The sequence below is a fragment of the Liolophura sinensis genome, chromosome 8 (assembly GCF_032854445.1).
Source record: "Liolophura sinensis isolate JHLJ2023 chromosome 8, CUHK_Ljap_v2, whole genome shotgun sequence".
In the NCBI taxonomy this organism is placed as follows: domain Eukaryota; kingdom Metazoa; phylum Mollusca; class Polyplacophora; order Chitonida; family Chitonidae; genus Liolophura; species Liolophura sinensis.
The window spans coordinates 45,992,057-46,011,184 of NC_088302.1; the positions used below are offsets into that span (position 1 = coordinate 45,992,057).

Below are 19,128 nucleotides of genomic sequence, written 5' to 3' on the forward strand. Positions count from 1 at the left end.
ATCACATATAAGCACATGAATAAACCAGGGATCAATTCCATTGTTCAAAATGTATATTACTACAGGTGAAACTGAATGGATTAACTATTATACAGATTAAAATGAAAGTTAATGGGTTACAAACTGTTAATGAAACATTTTGTTCTATAAAACCAGACAGAAAAAACAAACAAAAAAAGCACAAAAATCTCTTGTGATCTCAAACTTGACAACTACACAGAAATTTTTATTCAATGTGAAGTTGCAGCTGTCATACTAATGTACCTTCCCGTCAGTCCTATGTGAGTGAATGAATGCATAGGGTCCAGGGCCTCTAGCCCAAAGAGACTGTAGGGTCAGTAATTAACTGTAATTAATGTAAAATATGAGTGCAACATGTGTTGCCATGGTAGTTACATTCAACTTAGGCTACAATCACTGTGTGCAAGTGGTCCCAGAAGAGTGTATGAGGTCCAGGCCGCGGGATCATGAAAAGATCACAAAATCAGTTTAAGATTGTTATTTCTTACATAACAGGGTCAAAATATTGCTTGACAACGTAAATACTGGGCGAGTTATTGTAAAACAAATTTCATCGAAAATAACGGAGCGTGACATACCAAGTTTAATGACTGAAATTTTTACTTGAGTCTAAGAGTCATACTCTCTCTACATCTGCTTCACATCACAGTCACCACTAGCAAATTTTGGACAAAAATCTTGAACAACGCCAAGGTCATGGGGGTAATGTGATGAGGAAGGAAGTGATGTCAGAAATCACAAAAACTCTTGTCTCAACCCTTATTTCTAGTAATACTAATACAGTCTCCTTATGTAAAATATGCACAACATGGTTCTAACATCTAAAACAATTTTATTGATACATGCTGATGAAGTAGTTCCGCACAAGGACAACAGTGGTGAGGCTTAAACTAAAGAAGCCTACAGGCATTTCACAGGTTTCAAAGGTCAAACCTGTCTAGTGGTGGCAGTGATGTAAAGTGAGGGTAGAGAGCGGCACATGGTCACTATGCCAGAAGAGTTGTTACACATGATGAGTTCATGATGACAGCATGTGGACATGTCTAACACCATGAAGTGTTCTCCTGAGGAACATCTGTTTTTTTTTTTTTCATTAATATCCCATAGAATGACCACTGCAGACAAATTAATGTATTTAAAATAATAATAATAATAATAAAAAAAATTATTAAAAACAAAACAAATTCCGCAAAGGTACATACATACTGATATATTCCAAGGGGACAACTGGGATTCTCATCACTACTGTATACTGATACACGCGCTGCATCAATGAAATATGGAATTAACACCTGAACAATTACAACAAACATCTGATAACGCAGTCTAAACTTTGACAACGTCTTACACTTGTCAAACATAAACTCATCTATGCACAGGTATCTGTACTGCGTTTTAGTGGTATTGCACTATCAGTGTATCCAGTCAAAATATAGCACCTCTCATAATATCCACAGACACTGAAAATGTGTACACAATTCTTATATTACACCAAAATAATACACATGTACATACAATATGTACTTCTAATTGATAACAAGCTATAAATATATGGTGATATTATTTGCAAAAATGTGACAATTTATAATAAAGTGGTAATTTACTTTTGATATACATGAATGTCCTCATCAACTTGTGATCTATCAAATTGTCAAACTATCTCCAGTGAACTGTGTTTCTTTACTGTGAACCATGAGATAGCCCATTTCAGATATACATGAATGTCCTCATCAACTTGTGATCTATCAAATTGCCAACCTATCTCCAGTGAACTGTGTTTCTTTACTGTGAACCATGAGATAGCCCATTTCAGATATACATGAATGTCCTCATCAACTTGTGATCTATCAAATTGTCAACCTATCTCCAGTGAACTGTGTTTCTTCACTGTGAACCATGAGATAGCCCATTTCAGATGTACATGTAGAACTATAACAATAATCTGACAAAGACAGCAGTTCCGGGTATGTCAGAAAAGAATTTTACAACCAAAATTTACAGTACCAATACATATAGCTGATTTCTTGTATGCTGTACTCATGAATATTTCATTTCTACATCACCTGGCAGGTAAACCTCCATACTTCAAGCTGCAGTCATCACAGAGATTTTAGAATAGCTGATCATATGCTGTGACCTGTTCTGGTTTCATATGAAAACAAATGTTACAATGGACAAAAGGCATACCAAAGGCAATCTAGCCTGAGCTTTGTAGAAATGAAACAAGGAATGTGAAGTTAAACATAAAAAGTTAAACTGACATTCTCATGATCTGTAAGGTCGCGTAACTTTGTTAGAGGTCAGCAGGAGGAACTGTTAGGAGACCTGTCTGACGTAAAACATCTATACCCTTATGTAGGACGCAGGTTTTGGAGTAAGCCAACCTCACCAGCTCATTAGCAAACTGAAACAAAAATTAATGTTCACATCTTACTCATCATTTCGACATTAAGCATGCCAATGACACGCTCCCTCATGAGTTGGGACATCTGTGGCATGTTGACAAGTGGCAAAAGTCTACATTTTTGGGTGCCCATTTATTGTCCCAACTGGAGTGTCCTTGTACTGGTCAGGCTGAATGGCCATCATGCTGTCATCCTTCATGTTGCTCAACATGAATAACTTATCCTGTGAGTAAACTGACTAGGAGTGGTCATTTGAAATTGGGCCACTTGATTTGAGGAAAACAAACCAATCAGTATACAAATAAATAGTTTTTGGGAGCATGTTTCAAGAAAGGTCATTTTAAAACATAACATTTTTGATTTGTGCATTTATATTTTTGCAGAGTGTAAAAATAAATAATATGACATCACATACAAGAGAGATAAAATACTTACATTGGATGCGACTTTGCCTCTGCTACCCACAACCACCTTGACCTGAGTCTTGTGTGTGTTAAGAGTATGTACTGCTGGGCTGGGCACAAGGTCACCCTCAGGGCTGAATGCTGTTTGGAATGGTATGTTGATGCTGTTGGGCACCATGCCCCTTTTATACCTGATACCGTGGTTAAGGCTTATTAATCACCCAGGAGATTTACTGACTTCACCATTTCACGCTTTACCATTTAAAATTGATAATACTCCAAAAAGTTAACCTAAATATAAATTATTGCAAGGCTGTCAACAAACTGAATAAATCCTACGAGTGCATGAAATTTCAACTGCACTAAATACCAAAAGAATAATACGAATAAAAACGGATAATATGCAAACATTTTAAATAGTCTTTCTGTCTAAAATAAGAGTTGTGTGAATTCTCAAAGTTGCGGGCATCAATTTAATGATGTTACTCGCTGGCCATCATCATGGTTCCTAAAAGGATACTCGTCTGGTGAGCGTACATCAATGATAAGCAGCTTAGGCTTGCTGTTCTGGGACTTCTTGGTAGGACTCCTAGAAAAGGCAGATCCCTTGAGCTCACTCAACTCTATTAAATCTTCAGCGGAAATCCGAGGGAATTTCTCCGCCTTCAGTTCCTCTACAGTCATTGGTTCCATAGACTGATGAAAAACAATAAGATCAGTTTCAAAGGAAAGGGTTATAATTTGCTATATAGTAAAAATGGTGAATTGGTTTTTATTTACTGATAATTGTTTATTATTTGGGGTTTCTTTTCTATTGGGTAGGCATTAAAAATGGGCTGTACTTTGACACTCAGTATCTCCGAAACCCTCTTATGTCAGCTTCTAAAAATTTACACACTCAAAAGCTATTATGTCCTAAGTATACAAACCAAATTTCTATTTCATCCTTTAAGATTTCTGTTCATGGTACCAAAATCAAAACAGAGTCAAAAACGTATGTTCCGGACATTTCAAAATGATTTCATGACACCTGACTGGTGATTCAATGTGGGTCACCGGAATGTGCGTTTTTGAGGCTATGTTTTCATTTTAACCCTGTGTACAGACTACTCCAGCTATGACCTTGAAAATTGGTCAGTATATTAACAAAATCAAGCCATTTGAATGTCTAAAGTTTGGAAGGGCTTGAACAAAGGATAATGGAGCAATGCAGCATCAAAGTTCAGCCCATTTTTTTATGACGACTGAATATATGATAAAAAATAAGTTTTCTTGATATACATAACAAAATAAACAATTACACTTAACACACAATCGCCTCCAAATAGAAAAAAATTCAAATAAAATAAATCACCAGTTCATTTGTAGGAAGGTCATTATAATCCCGGGAATAGTAAGACACATTGGGGCGGCCATCTTTCTTCTCCTGAATCCGACGTGGAGGACGTGCATGCTGCCTGTATGTGGCACTCTTTGGAGTACTACAGAAGATTCGAATGGAATCCTGTACCACCTTCTCTATGTCTATTTCTGAATAAAGCAGATACAACTATACTTAACAATGTGGATAGTCAATACCATACATGTAATAAAAATCAAATATAGATAGCTGTATTCGTACCGTATGTCAAATAGAAAACAGGAATATGCAATAGTCACTTATTGTGATAGATAAGGCAACTGACTTGTGGCAAGACTGCATGAAAGGCTTACTCATTCTATGCTTTGTACTCATACTGACTTCTGCATGGAGTAAATTTTATTAGTATGTCAATTTTACAGCTTAGTGGTTATAGACTCACAAACACAAAGGATTCAAGATAAAGCGCAGAAGTCTGTCAAGAGGCTGTAGGATGCTCATTTATTACCTGGCATATCTGAGAAGAGAAGGATGCACTCATTGAACCCATAAGATAAAAGTCTGTCTCTCAGCTGATGAAGGATGGCTACACCAATGCACAATGGGAATGAGGAGTTGCCTAGCAACAGTGTATCCCACAAGTGCATGATCTTGTGCAAGGGGAATACGTCTGGGAAATTAAGTGGGAAAACAATGAGGGAAACATCACGGCCATTTCAAAAGCAAATCAGGACAAATAAAGTTTAAACTGTTTCTGAAATATGTCACCTTGGGATACACAAATAGTTCTATGCCAAGACCCACGTGCAGAACATGAAAAACATTCATGTGCAGAGGTTTTATGTATTTATTTACAGCAAAGCAGTATCTAACCAAATAATCTTGCAACATGATAAAAAGTCATTTTTTCTAATTTATAAATCTACCACTGCTATATTTTCTACTGTAAAGAGTTAAAACAATTTCAACTGTAAAGTTTAATTCATTATTCACTTCTTGAATTATAACCTAGCATTAGCATTAACAATCATCACCTATGTTTGGGAAATACTTTTTTTATTTTACAACAGTTTTTCATAAACTGGAAGATTTGTAAGATGCAGCGTATAAGGCGTAAGGTACATTCAAAGTGGTACTCCAATCAAATGAAGGGAAGAATCAGTACTGCTGAATGTTTTCTTTACAAGTCGCTTGCCAGTCAAGCCTTTTCAGTAAACTCAAACTAATGAAAATATGATTACTTACGGGCATACATTGTCAGAAACCATGGAATGGCATACAACTGGAAGAAAGCATGACACACAGTCAGATAGTTTAACAAAACTTGTTGAAAAACAAAAGATGAAAAACAGCAAGAAATTACTTCTACTTTACTGTACCCCATGGAATTACAACAAGGCAATCTAAATTTTTGTTGTTATTGTTTACAAATCTCTATTACAAAAATATACCAATTGAGGGTGTGTACGTAACATCCATATTTATGCATTAACTTGAAAATGTTTTGTTAAGACTTCATTGACATGAAGACTCGGTAAGGTATTGACATACATCAGGTATAAAGCCTATCCCATCCAGATGGTTGCTTAATTCTGGGTCGTGGAAAGCTATCAGGTGGGAAAAAACAGCCAGGTATTCTGCAAACAAAACAGAGTAGTACATTTATACTCAAAGTTTATATTACATTTGTAATATCATAGCATCAAGACATCAGCGACAAAAATGTATACATTAAACAAATTATTTTTGCCTACTGATTAAATGGTTTATTTTATATGTTTATTTCATTTGACTTGGTTTGAATGTCAAGTTAAATAATATTTCACTTACTGTGGTCAGATGTATGGTTAACTTGCTAAAGGCAGAGACAAAGGAGATGAACTGCCTAGAAAACTGTCTAAGTTCTTTGGATACACTCAGTCTGAAACCATTCTAGTACACTAAATACAGAATAATACCATTATAAGTTTTTCATTGGCGTTTGTTGTGTGACAAGTTCTTCTCATCAAATAACATAACGAATAAAAAATCAAGAAAATAATTAAAATTATACAGCATTCACCAATTCATCAAAATAAGGTGAATCTAATCATCAGCCCATGAACATGTATAACACTTGTACCCAATTATTCCCAGAAGATTGCATAAGTCCAGTTGCTCAAGTCAAGGTTTAATAGCCTTGCTGGAAAAACTATATCTACACGTATAAAGGCAGGAAAACTCAGTTTAGTTAGATGCAGAGTGTACTGATTCAGGGAGCTATATTCAAAAACACGGCCTAAGTCTAAGGCTTTCTGAGTATGGGGTATTTCTCACGTTACACCCACCAGCCCTGATTTCACTGTGGTTACGTGCTACATACATAGAATCTGTGTGTACAATATCAGTTCCATGGGGACCATTCCACAAAGACAATTTTGACTTAAAGTCAAAAATCTGAAATATGATTTTAGAGCTTATTTTTGAGCCCTGTAAATTAAAATTTTTAGCCAACTCATCAATGTTATTGTAAGACAAAAGTGTCAAAATGTCATCTTCCATTATTCAGCTCTAAACAGTGTAACAACATTTTAAGATTTGACTTACTGTAATTCTTCAACCTTTTCGCATATGAAAAGAGCAACTTTCAGTGCAAAATATCCGCATTAGGATTTTGATTTTGGAGACAACACTAGACTAGTTGGATCAGCCAATTTCAGAGCTGCACAAAAAGTATAATTTTAACAGTCCACATAGAATAATGCCTTCAGAATATTCTAGAATAAAAACTTTGCAAACCTGCGAAAAGGCTGAAGAATTACAGTAAGTCATAAATGTCTTTGTGGAAGTTGTCCCAGTTGGTTGAGACAATACCTGAACTGTTAGCAATAACTCAACAGGAAAAAGTACCAGTCGTGTCTTATCCTTAAATCATTGAGATTGTTTAGCAGTACCAGTAGCAGTTACATTACCATACTCACCCTGGATTACCGGGGAATTGTCCTTGAGGAAAAACTTATGCAGATACTTTGGGATGAAAGCTTGTAGACAAGCAAATGCCAGGGCTAGAAATTACACAAATAAAAAGCAATATCCAGATGATTTACATGAACACTGCAAGAAAATGATGCATTAGTACAAACAGATTTGTAGTTTTTGTTAAAAACACATCTTGGCAGAGATCACATTTGGACTAAGCTTCGACACTGTGGCACATCAGACTAACACACTTTCACACACACCTCATCTGAACACTTTGACAAAAAATGAAAAACAGACATCAAATTTTACACACTGACATACATCAGATTTGACACATCCGAAACAAGTCTTACTCCTATTTTCAGAATATGTTTTTTAATGTAGTGAAAAGTTTTAGAGATGATATTAATAATGTTGAAGTTGATGATTTCTTTTTTATCATTAATTTCGATTTGTCAACTAAATTTTACAAGTTCTGGTAGTGCAGAATCTACTCAAGAATATCAAAAATCTATTCCAGCAATCAAGACATTGTCTCGGGCAAACTAATGTTTTGAAGCATAACGGCCACCTCTAATATATAAATCACATAGGCATTTTATTTTCTCCAAAAATGAAAGTAATTTATTTATTTATTTGATGGGTTTTTTTTACGCCGTACTGAAGAATATTCAATTATATGGAAGTGGCCAGTATTATGGTGAGAGGAAACCACTGAAGTTTCTCTGGTAAGAAAATGTTCAAATTTAACAAAATACTGTTAAGTGACCCTATATTAGGTGGATGAATAATTCAAAATCATGCAAAATGTGTCACCTGAGAAATGATAAACTTCAGATGAAATATTTTAGAGCACAAATTTCCATGTTCTATGGGTAAAGTTCTGTGAATCAGTTACAGTGTGAAAATAGAATAAAACCCGTGGACTTTTGGTCCAGTGTATAATCTTACCCTCATTGTTAAAGTTGAGTGAGAGGAAAGGGGCCGACAGAGAGTCTAGTCCCTGCCAGTACACATACTGAGGGTGAGAGACAACCCACGCCTTTAAGATCCTCTTAAACTTGACGTGAGCGACGGGAGAGGAGAGCATCTCATCGTACTGGTGACAGCGAGGAATGTCAACCTCTATCTGGAAAAGCAATGCAAGGGCTGCAACAAGTCAATCAGTGTAACATAGTCACATGATTCTGCTTAGGACTGTTACACGCATTTTATCTATGGAACTGGTGTTTGGGAATTTGACGGTGGACAGCCTGAACTAAGATTTGGGCACTTATCACATCACAGGGAAAGTGACAAGTATGTATAACAACAGGTACTTCCTATAACCAATCCACCAAAGCCAAGCTGTTTAAGTTCTGAGCTTACTTGTTCTTGAAGCTCATCAACTCACCTGTCTGTCTGTGGGTGTTGGAGTTTCCTTGTCAATCATATCAAATTTCCCCTGGACATCTCCCTGAGAAGAACGAGTAGTTAAGGGATATCATATTACAGGTCATAATCATCCATATCAAACAGTGGTGGATCATTCCAACCCACATATACCTGTACAACCAGATGTAGACAACTTATTACAGGTAACTGTTTCTTTTTAACCAATCCTCTTGAGAAAGGCAACAAACACATCAATCTGACATATATTCCCACACGTGTAAACCCTGCAATGTTTGCATGAATCATTTAACTCTGGATATTATTAAGTATGTTTATTTTCTATGTCCTTTCTACTAAACTATTGTGTTAACTTAACCACACATCCATGAGAAATTCATGCTTAATTAATGAGGCCTATTACCTTCATCTCATCTCAACTTCTATAACAATGTGGCCCAGACCTGTGTTCTGACCTTATCAACTCACCTCAACTTCTAATAATGTGGCCCAGACCTGTGCTCTGCATTCACCGACTCATCTCCACTTCTATAACAATGTGACCCAGACCTGTGTTCTGACCTTACCAACTCATCTCAACTTCTAACAATGTGGCCCAGACCTGTACTCTGCCTTCACCGACTCATCTCCACTTCTAGAACAATGTGGCCCAGACCTGTGCTCCGCCTTCAACGACTCATCTCCACTTCTATAACAATGTGACCCAGACCTGTGTTCTGACCTTACCAACTCATCTCAACTTCTAACAATGTGGCCCAGACCTGTGCTCTGCCTTCACCGACTCATTTCAACTTCTATAACAATGTGATCCTGACCAGTGTTCTGACCTTACCAACTCATCTCCACTTCTAACAATGTGGCCCAGACCTGTGCTCTGCCTTCACCGACTCATCTCCACTTCTATAACAATGTGACCCTGACCTGTGTCCTGACCTTACCAACTCATCTCAACTTCTAACAATGTGGCCAAATGTGTGCTCTGACCTCCCAACTCAACTTTTAATAATGTGGCCCAGACATGACCTTTGACTTCTCCAACTCATCTCAAATTCTTATGATGTGGCCCAAAGGAGTGCTCTGACCTCTCCAACTCACCTTAACCAACAATGTAGCACGTATGGGTGCTCTGATCTTTCCAACTCACCTCACTCTTCTTAAAATGTTGCCCAAACATGTGCTCCAACCTTTCCAAGTCACCTCATTTTTCTAACAATGTAGCCGACACCTGCTCTGACCTCCCAGCTCTCCTCAACTTCTAATAATGTAGTCCAGACATGAGCTCTGGCTTCTCCAAATCATCTCACGTTCTTACAATGTTGTCCAAACATATGCTCTGACCTCTCCAACTCACCTCACTCTTCTAACAATCTGGCCAAAACATGTGCTCTGACCTCTCAAACTCACCTCAACATCTCATAAGGTGGCCCAAATGTGTGCTCTGACCTATCCACCTCATATCGACATCTAACAATGTGGCCCAGACATGATCTCTGACTTTTCCAACTCATCTCAACTTTTTACAATGTGGCCCAAACATGTGGTCTGACCTCTCCAACTCACCTCAAATTCTAACAATATCACCTATACACGAGGTCTGACCTCTCCAACTCACCTCAACTTCTAACAATGTTGCCCAAACATGTGGTCTGACCTCTCCAACTCACCTCAAATTCTAACAATATCACCTATACACGAGGTCTGACCTCTCCAACTCACCTCAACTTCTAACAATGTGGCCCAGACATGTGCTCTGACCAGAGGAGGGACATCTACCCGAGCTTCCTTCCAAATATGGGCGCGTTTGTACGGGTAAGCTTTGAGTAATCTCTCATAAAGCATGATTCTATGGAACTGAAACACAGACTGATTTTGTTAGACGTGTCTAAAAGAATGGCAGGCCATAATGATAAGTTTGCAAAACAAGAAAACTTTTCTGTAGGATCAATGATAGTAAAGATTTCGGCAGGGTAACAGCTGCCAACCATCATACAGTGACACAAAAAGGGTCGAAACGATTAAAGATGAAATAGTACTCGGTTAACATTAAGTTTTCATTTATTTGACTGATGTTTTACGCCGTACTCAATAATATTACACTTATACGACCCCAACCAGCATTATGGTGGGAAGAAACTGGGCAGAGCCCAAGAGAAACCCACAACTAAGTTTTCATTTATGAAAGAGACATCACCAATGTGTGTATGTGAGTTTCCCTTTAGCAACCTGACTTGAGAAAACAAACTGCAGATTCCAATGAAGCCCCAAGAAATTGGGTTTAGTCAATAGGTGAAGATTTATCCTGATAAAATGGGCAGTTCAAATCACATTTCTGGGCAGTTTGACTAACCTGATACTCTATATCCCTCTCTCTGATTATCAGAGGTAAACTAGCAGTGTCTGACAGGTCTACGCTGCTGGGTGAACTGGGCAGGCTGGCATTACTCACTGACCTGAAAGGAAGTAATCATGAGGCATCAAGAAACAAGAAACCAATTTCCTGGTAGGATAATAATAAAGCTTTCTGATCACCAAAACCCCACTGGGGAGCATAAAATGAATGGTGTTGCTATGGAAAAATTGTCATCCACCAATCAGACTGATTTTCATCTCAAAGGGCCTGTCATACAAAAATGTTGCAAAACTACATCAAGTGCATTTACAATGGTGATGTATATCATTAGTATATGATGCTATAAAGGTTATATTTATTTTCAACTTCAGCTGTAATAATCTCCATAACCAGACGTTAGGGTATGCCTAAGACAAGGTTCCCAGCATCTAAATAGTCTAAAAACAAACTGTAAATGCTATCTTCTCTTCCTTGTTCAGCATCAACACAGGCATCAGTGCAATGTACAGGTCAGAATTGCCAATATTTATAAAACTTCCGATTTTCAGATTTTAACTTACTCGTCTTCCAGAAGGGGGTAATAGGCAGCTTCATCTATATTCTGGAGTCTCTGAAAAGACAAACAGAAAATGTATGAAAATAAGGCTTTACTTCAGTGAGTAAGCATATCCACAGATTCCAAATGATCCTTAAAAATACAAATACATTAAGCTTTTTGCAAGTTAAAAAGTATTTAACATCAGTTTTTATGGTGAGCTCTAACTGACGAACACAAGGTTGTTCAGCATGCAGGGAACAACTGCTGAAATCACTGCATCTCCCTTAATGCTCCGCATGAGTTGAGATAATGCTCTGTGTCAATCTTGCCATTGGTTTTACTCTTCATGCTGTAGTCTCCTATACTGGTTGTGTGCATCGCAAAAGGAATTTAGTCTTTGTAGTTGTTAACTGGCCAGTCTTAGTTGTCAACTAACCTGTCTGAGTTGCTGTTGGGAAAGAAGTATGACCTTGTCATCTAACAATTCACAACCATCCCTGGCTTGTCCAAACACCTCTCCTTCATTGCACACAAAACTGCAACAAACAAATACATTACACTGAATTTTAATACGTGAAACGCTTTCCCACACATATCATAAAGACTGTGTGGGTATAAAAAATTATTGATATTGAATTGACATATATGAGAACAACACACATGCATAGGGTAGTTGTTTGTCACTTGCATCTATTAAAATTATTTAATACACAGTGTATCAATTCATCTGCATGAGCCATTTAATTAATTTCCACACATTTTGAGTGAGTGCATGAATGTAAATAGCTGATAATTGCCACATATTCTATACAGAAGACGTCATGTCAATAGTAAAAAAAATTGGGGAAGGCATATTACCACACGTTTTACACATAAAAGCTGAAACAAATTTCAGTCCAAGTTTTGAAATTCAGAATTCTTAAAGATAAGAGTTAGCAATTCCCTTCTGCCTAAGGCGTGGCTAGGAGCTTACTTGGGTAGTAAGGTGACAGGTGGCTTAGCCTTAACCAGGTCAGCCTTTTTGAGGCTAGAGTCCAGGTCTCCTCCTGCTAACTGCCACAGGTAGAACACCTCTTCTATGGACCTCTGCTCCAGGTGATCATCATCAAGGTCTGGCAGGATAAAGATTAACCATGTTAATGATGGCTGATTGATTGACACTGAGATTGGAATGTGCCATGAATGTTGATCTTGGACCAAAGCAGATTGCATTTTTTACCTTTAATAATACCCATAGTCAATTGGAAGTTACTGGGGAACTTTGAGTAAAAGTATTATAAAACTTTAATGCTCATATTGTTCATGAATTATTTATGAGTTAATTTCCTTTTATTAAAATGGAAAGTCAGTATTTTAAGTCCTTAAAAAAGCCATAGGGAAAGTAAACGGACTTAGGCTGGTAGAATTCATGCTGGACGTGCGTACATGCATACATGTACATCGCAAAACAATGTACGTCTGTAGCAAGATTGATTTATTTATTTCACTGGTGATTACTATCGTGCTCAAGAATTGTTCTCTTATATGACAGGGGTCAGTTTTATGTTAGAGTACTCAGAGTAAATCGTCAACCTTTGCAAGGTGCCTGGCAAATCTCTCTTGATATATCTATTTATCTGATTGGTGTTTTAAGTGGTACTGAAGAATATTTCACTTATATGATGATATCCAGCCTTAAGGTGGAAGGAAATCGAGTAGAGCAGCAGATCTTTCCAGACAGGAAATCAGCATGAGCTGGACTTGAACTTACAGCGACAACCTTGGTGAGTGGCTCCTGGGACATTGCACTATGCTGGCACGTAACCACCTCAATCCCAGAGGCTCCAATCACTCTTGAAAAATCACAGCCAAAACAGCAGGAGTTAGATTTGAGTATTCAACCTCACTGGCTTTAACAATCTGCAATCTGTGAAGCCTCCACGGTTTATTTAGTTTATGTTTAACTAAAGACAGCATTTTAAAATTACTACCTGTCCTGCTACAATGTAATCAGAACATAGCCTCCTATGGCAGATGTGTGGAATTGTAAGAACTGACCTATGACACGGCCATCCTTGTCATATTTCGGTAACTCCAGGTCTTGACATCTCAGAGCTATGGAAAAGAGCTGGACACCATTCTTGTGGGGAACCTTTCAAATGGAAGAAATAGAAGATGAAACTCGGCCCCATTATTAGAAGTTGAGGAAAGTTGGCAGGTCAGAGCAGCACATCTAAGAAATGTCAAAATAAATTTATTCACTTGCTCAAATTTTATTAAACCTTTTCAACAGGTATCCAATTAGATTCGTACTGGATTGTTTTCTACTTATTTAGGTTTTGCAATGTACCGCACCAAGCGTTGCATTTCTTTGATGCCATACTGGCATAAGTGTGGAAGAAACCAAGCATAGTTTAGTGAAAACCAAACATGAAAAGTTACAAGATCAATTTTAAATTTTCTGCTCAGCATATGAATAAAACATTCCCTTTAGAAACACTAAAAGCTCTTGTATGAACATCCTCCTCATCCTGCCATTCATTTTGTGTGGTGTTGTCTTATTGAAATACCGATATGTTGGCTTCTTATTTCGATGCAGTAATGTCTAAATATAAATGTTTAACAAGTACTGTACACAGTTCACTGGTTCCATGTCATTCTCCATTTATTTACCGCCACGCTCTTCAACATGTGCTATTACCTGATGAAGTCTTTGTTCTCTAAAGGCTGGATGTTGTAGTAGGTCAGCTGGACAAGGCCTGGATACAAACAGGAATTTAAAATGAATATCATCAACATACTGTTTTACTGTTTCATGAAAGTATGGTATCTGCAATAAAAGAATTGAAATCAACTTTATTTGATAAATATCTAAAACTGTTGATCTTCCTTCATTAGAATCTAGATAAGTTTTGTGAATTTTCTGTGACCACTTACCGTTTTTCTGGGGAAACTGTCAAGCACTGTCTGAGAAAGTCTCTCATCTCCTCAGACAACAACTACAACACACAACAACAACTTAGTACCAATTCTTCAACCGGCCCTAAGCTCTACTTCATATATTCATAACTTGGATGTAAAATTATGCTTATGTAGATACATGTAATATACTTGTTGCAAGCGCTATGAGATAGTGTAAGATTACTGTTCACTTAAAGCATCTGCACATATTACCTTATTCATACATAAAGTATTTCTTTATTTGATTGGTCATTTAGTCAAGAGCCTTTGACTTACATGATGGTTTTCACGTTTAGCTATCTATGCATTAAGCTACACATATGTACTTGCCACGGCTCTGTTCATTTGGATATGAGTCACTTTTTACATACATAGATAATACAGAATGCTTCATCATAAATGTTGAAAATCTAAGCACTATACCAAAGAAAATAGAATCACAGAAGGACAAAACAACAGAGGACAAACCTGCAGTTTGGCCAGGCATTCTGGAGTGATGTCCTTAGCTATGACATCTAGAGGGTGGTAGTCTGTAGACAGAACAGGATGTCACATAAGACAATAGTGCGTAACACACGACACACGGAAAATAGATTGCTTCTGTCAATCTGATCACTTCAATTTACTTCTGCAGTAACTCCACACCATCAGCTGCTAAAGGCTAGGTGAATGATGGTGGAATGCTATAAGCACGCTAGACATTTGCCAGGTGTAAGCTAGAGGTATGTCACAGAGAAGCATTAGCCGACTTGCTACATTGTGCCAATAAGTAGAGCTACAAGTAACTAATTACTCGAGTACTTCATGAAGTTTGTAACATGCTTTGGTAGACAACATAAATGTACTGACCAGTATTCAAAAAATCCAGGACTTTATGAACAATCTGCTGTAGACTCAGCGAGGACCACAACTTCTTCCCCTGAAAAAATAATTGCACTCTCTACCTTGTGAGTCTTTACGATAGTAATTTTCCATGTTCTTTACTACAATAGGACTAGACGAGGCACGTTGGCACGGTGTAGTGTTTCATGTACGTAGCGGACATAGTATGAATCTTTAACATGGTATTATTACTCACACGCAGGACAACTCCCACTTAACCCTATTGTAATTATTTGGGATCATACTTAATATGTATTGGTGCAATTAAGACTTAAATTCGAATGTCTAGTATATTTGCATTAACGTCTGCCTGGCTTTAAATACCTATCTAATAAATGAATAAAACTTGTCCTAAGGTAGAAAGAACTCATTTAAATATGAATCCAATTAGTTCAGAGCAAAATAAACTCAACAAGATTTGCATCCTGTCATTTGTAGATTATTTACACACTGCTGACTGTTGTAAGCCTGCACATCAACAGACACACTTCACAAGCATGCCGAGATACGTTATCATACCAGTAAGGCTTCCAAGAGAATAATGGCTAGAGACCACACATCCACCTTTGGGCCACTCGGAGCTTGAATAGCTGAACCGTGGTGTTCATCCACTTGAACAGGACCCGCACAAATCACTTCTGGGGCCATGTACTTTGGAAACCTTGAACAAAAAAGAAATTTTTCGACTGCTATGTCCAAAAACTATTAGGTACTTGTCGAATATACAAATGCAACATGAATGACTGCATAATATTTAGTAAGATAACTCTTTATTGTAACTACTGATACTGTAAACAAGTTAGACAGAGACTTACCCAATAGGGAATGACACATTAGCCCCACAGTCAGTCATGTGATACATGCCAAACTTGGCCAGCTTCACCTTACCCTGAAAGTAGGTCAAAAAAAAAAGACAACAATTTATATTACTTTACATAAATTTAATAACTGAGTTGTCAAAATGAACAAGAATTATTTTCTTCCACATATTATTAAACTGCCAAGCTCTACAGTGAGAAAGTACAATGCCCCTGGGAGATAAATATGGTAGATTACCTTTATCAGGCATAGAGGAAAATTAATGGTTGAAAGGTAAGAGTTTATAACAACAACAGTGACAAGCAATAGTGGTTATTTACTACAAAGTATTCAGAAAGCTACAGCTTACATGTATGTAGTTTTCATTAGTTTCCTTTGATACATATATGTGACATCAAAAGGTTACATCTCAAGCTTCAATTTACAGCTGAGTAGTAAACAGACATATGTAGACATGTACTGCAAAACTTTGGCGGTGTTATATAGTTTACCTTTGTATCAAAGAGAATATTGGAGGGTGAAAGGTTGCGGTGGGTGAGACCTTTTGTGTTCATATACTCCAGCCCAGATAGAACTTCAAAAGCTAGCTGCTTTAGGTTGTCTTCACTGAAACACATACATTTGTCGTCAAATCACATTTCAATACTGAATTTTTTATAACAAAAATGATTTTGTAAAGAAAAAAAAAAACAGATGAAATATTAAATAACATAATATGATCTGCATACTAAGATATGCAAACTAATTTACATATATATCAACACTAAACCACATATGCTTATCCTTAATCACTGAGGTCACCATGTGACAGAATCTAGCTCCCAAAGCTTTATGTTGTTAGTCTGTTACTTTTACCTCATAGATACATGTATCTGTCAATCTATGAATCTGACTTGGTACAAATGAATAAAACTACAGTTAGAAATCATATCGCCAGTAAAATAAATAGCAAAAATACTGACTAAAAAGCTGCATGAACACTGCAATTGATCAACTCTTCATTCTACAGGTCAATTTGTGACAAATCTGTACAAAGCAAAAAGCACAGAATCCCAAGCATCACAGGAAAGCTTTACCTGGAGAATTTGCCAGAGTGAAGAGTTGATGACAAACTCTCTCTGTAATGTTCAGCTACTATGATCAGCCTCTCTGAAGAAAAACAATACAAACATGAATAGTTTTCTTTTTTAGAGGGGACACCTAGTGCAACAAAATATCAAACTATACACACACACAAGTAATACAATGCACTTTAAAAATACTTTTCTGAAAAAGGTCTGACGAAACAACTATGCAATTTCTTTTAAAAAACAAGGTTATGTTTTACCACAGAAGAAAAAGAATCCTGTAAAACTGTACAAGCTACAATCCAGTGTAACCTAATGTTATGATGTTAAAGATCCCTTCTGGTTCACACACATTTCAGGCTAAAACTGCTAGTATGCTACATGGGTACATAGTATGTACAAATGGTTATCACATGTTAAGCTTCTTGAGCTTCTAGTACAATTGTGTGCAAAAAACAAAATGTCCAGTCATTTCCATACAAATTCCTCTTGTGATGTCACATTACCCCATTTACTATGGCTTCACAAAACTTGAGCTGACGTCTTCTGCTCAGACGACCACATCATCTGTGAAAGAGCTTTAGTGTGATTGAAGACATTGTAGATTATGTCGGTCCAGGAAAAAAATGACGTCACTCCAGGAAAATGACATCACTCAAGGAATTTGTATGGAAATAGCCCAAAATTTAGCTTCTGTAAGCACTCAGTATTAGCAGGATTATTTAAAAATCTGAGAAAATTCATGTATGGTATATGAATAAATGCATGTTGTGCTGGACAGGATATCTTTCTTCTTCCATTCATCAAGAGAAGAATCTTGGGTGAAATGGATTTTAATGTTAACAAACACAAGATGGGAAGCGCACAGAAAGACAGCCAATGTTAATTATCAGAACAGTCTCAACAAAATATATGGAAATACATAGTCCACAACCTGCAAGACATACACGTATTAACACAGGTTAAAAATAAAACTGGTTGTGGGCTTCCCCCGGGCTCTGTCCGATTTCCTCCAACAATGATGCTGGCCACGTATTTAAGTGAAATATTGTTGTATGGCATAAAACACAAAATCAAATCCATAAATAAATAACAAAAACAAAGCTAATCCTGCAGATCATTAACATACCATGTTTTCCTCTGGAAATGTGAATGTATTTACAGAGGTGGGGATGTTGGATGATAGCCAACTGCTGAAAGTTGCCAAGGACTTTGATGGAGTTTGGAGTCAAGGGTAGGCCATTCGCCCCACACTTGTCATTAGGATGACTGGAGGCAAAGAATGTTATCATTCCCAGCTCTGCTTTCCCTAGGGCTGACATTGTTTCAGGCTTAAGACGGCATCAATCCCAGTGATGATCTGTTCTGGTCATTTGTCTACACAGTGACCATACTGCATATGGTCTCTCACAATGCCACTGGTACTACATCATCACCTAGAAATACATACATGTACCTCAATATCATATCATACAAAAATCGTAACTATATGTTTACGTAAAAAGATAGCCCTAAAGAGCTAATGAAAGCTTGTATGCTTGTGAAAGACTTTAAAAGAGGATTAGATGCATTAAGAGGCTATATTTATTGGCAGCAGGAATTCATTAAATATTACAGGGATATTCCCATGCAATTCCTCCTGACAAAGCCACTTCACAGTTATACAAGTAAGTTTTACAGGCTTTGGAGAACGTTTGGAACTCAAAAATGATAGCGTGTCATCAAATGGGCGGATATCACTGTCAGTCAGTGTCAGGCTAAACGAGACTAAGACAGCGAGGATGTGTGATCGGCGTACTACTCTTAAAATAAGCGATATGAATAAAACACATCTGACATGGAATAAGCTACGTGTAAGGAGATAATGATGCTTTCTTGATACCTAAATTTACCCGCATTCATCTCATCTGTAATATTGACAGTCTTTGCTCCAAGCTTTGAACAAGAACTCTGTCGCTTCAAAGGTAGAAAAATGTGTCCTGGTCGACT

At 37.2% G+C, this 19,128-nt stretch overlaps 1 protein-coding gene across 1 annotated transcript; it reads right to left on the reverse strand.

Moving 5' to 3' along the window:
• Positions 1–1,221: 1,221 nt before the first annotated feature.
• On the reverse strand, positions 1,222–19,078 carry LOC135472665 (TBC domain-containing protein kinase-like protein). The gene is made up of 26 exons (XM_064752272.1): positions 19,022–19,078; positions 18,269–18,575; positions 17,149–17,221; positions 16,564–16,678; positions 16,069–16,142; positions 15,773–15,914; positions 15,221–15,290; positions 14,840–14,901; positions 14,348–14,409; positions 14,112–14,169; positions 13,469–13,562; positions 12,405–12,543; positions 11,868–11,967; positions 11,454–11,503; positions 10,891–10,993; positions 10,260–10,394; positions 8,545–8,607; positions 8,103–8,280; positions 7,151–7,234; positions 5,742–5,827; positions 5,436–5,472; positions 4,699–4,860; positions 4,185–4,360; positions 3,351–3,526; positions 2,862–3,021; positions 1,222–2,425 (listed from the first exon to the last, which is right to left on the reverse strand). The coding sequence occupies exons 2-26, from the start codon at positions 18,459–18,461 to the stop codon at positions 2,315–2,317; spliced, it is 2,703 nt and encodes a 900-aa protein (XP_064608342.1). The 5' UTR covers positions 18,462–18,575; positions 19,022–19,078; the 3' UTR covers positions 1,222–2,314.
• Positions 19,079–19,128: the final 50 nt, after the last annotated feature.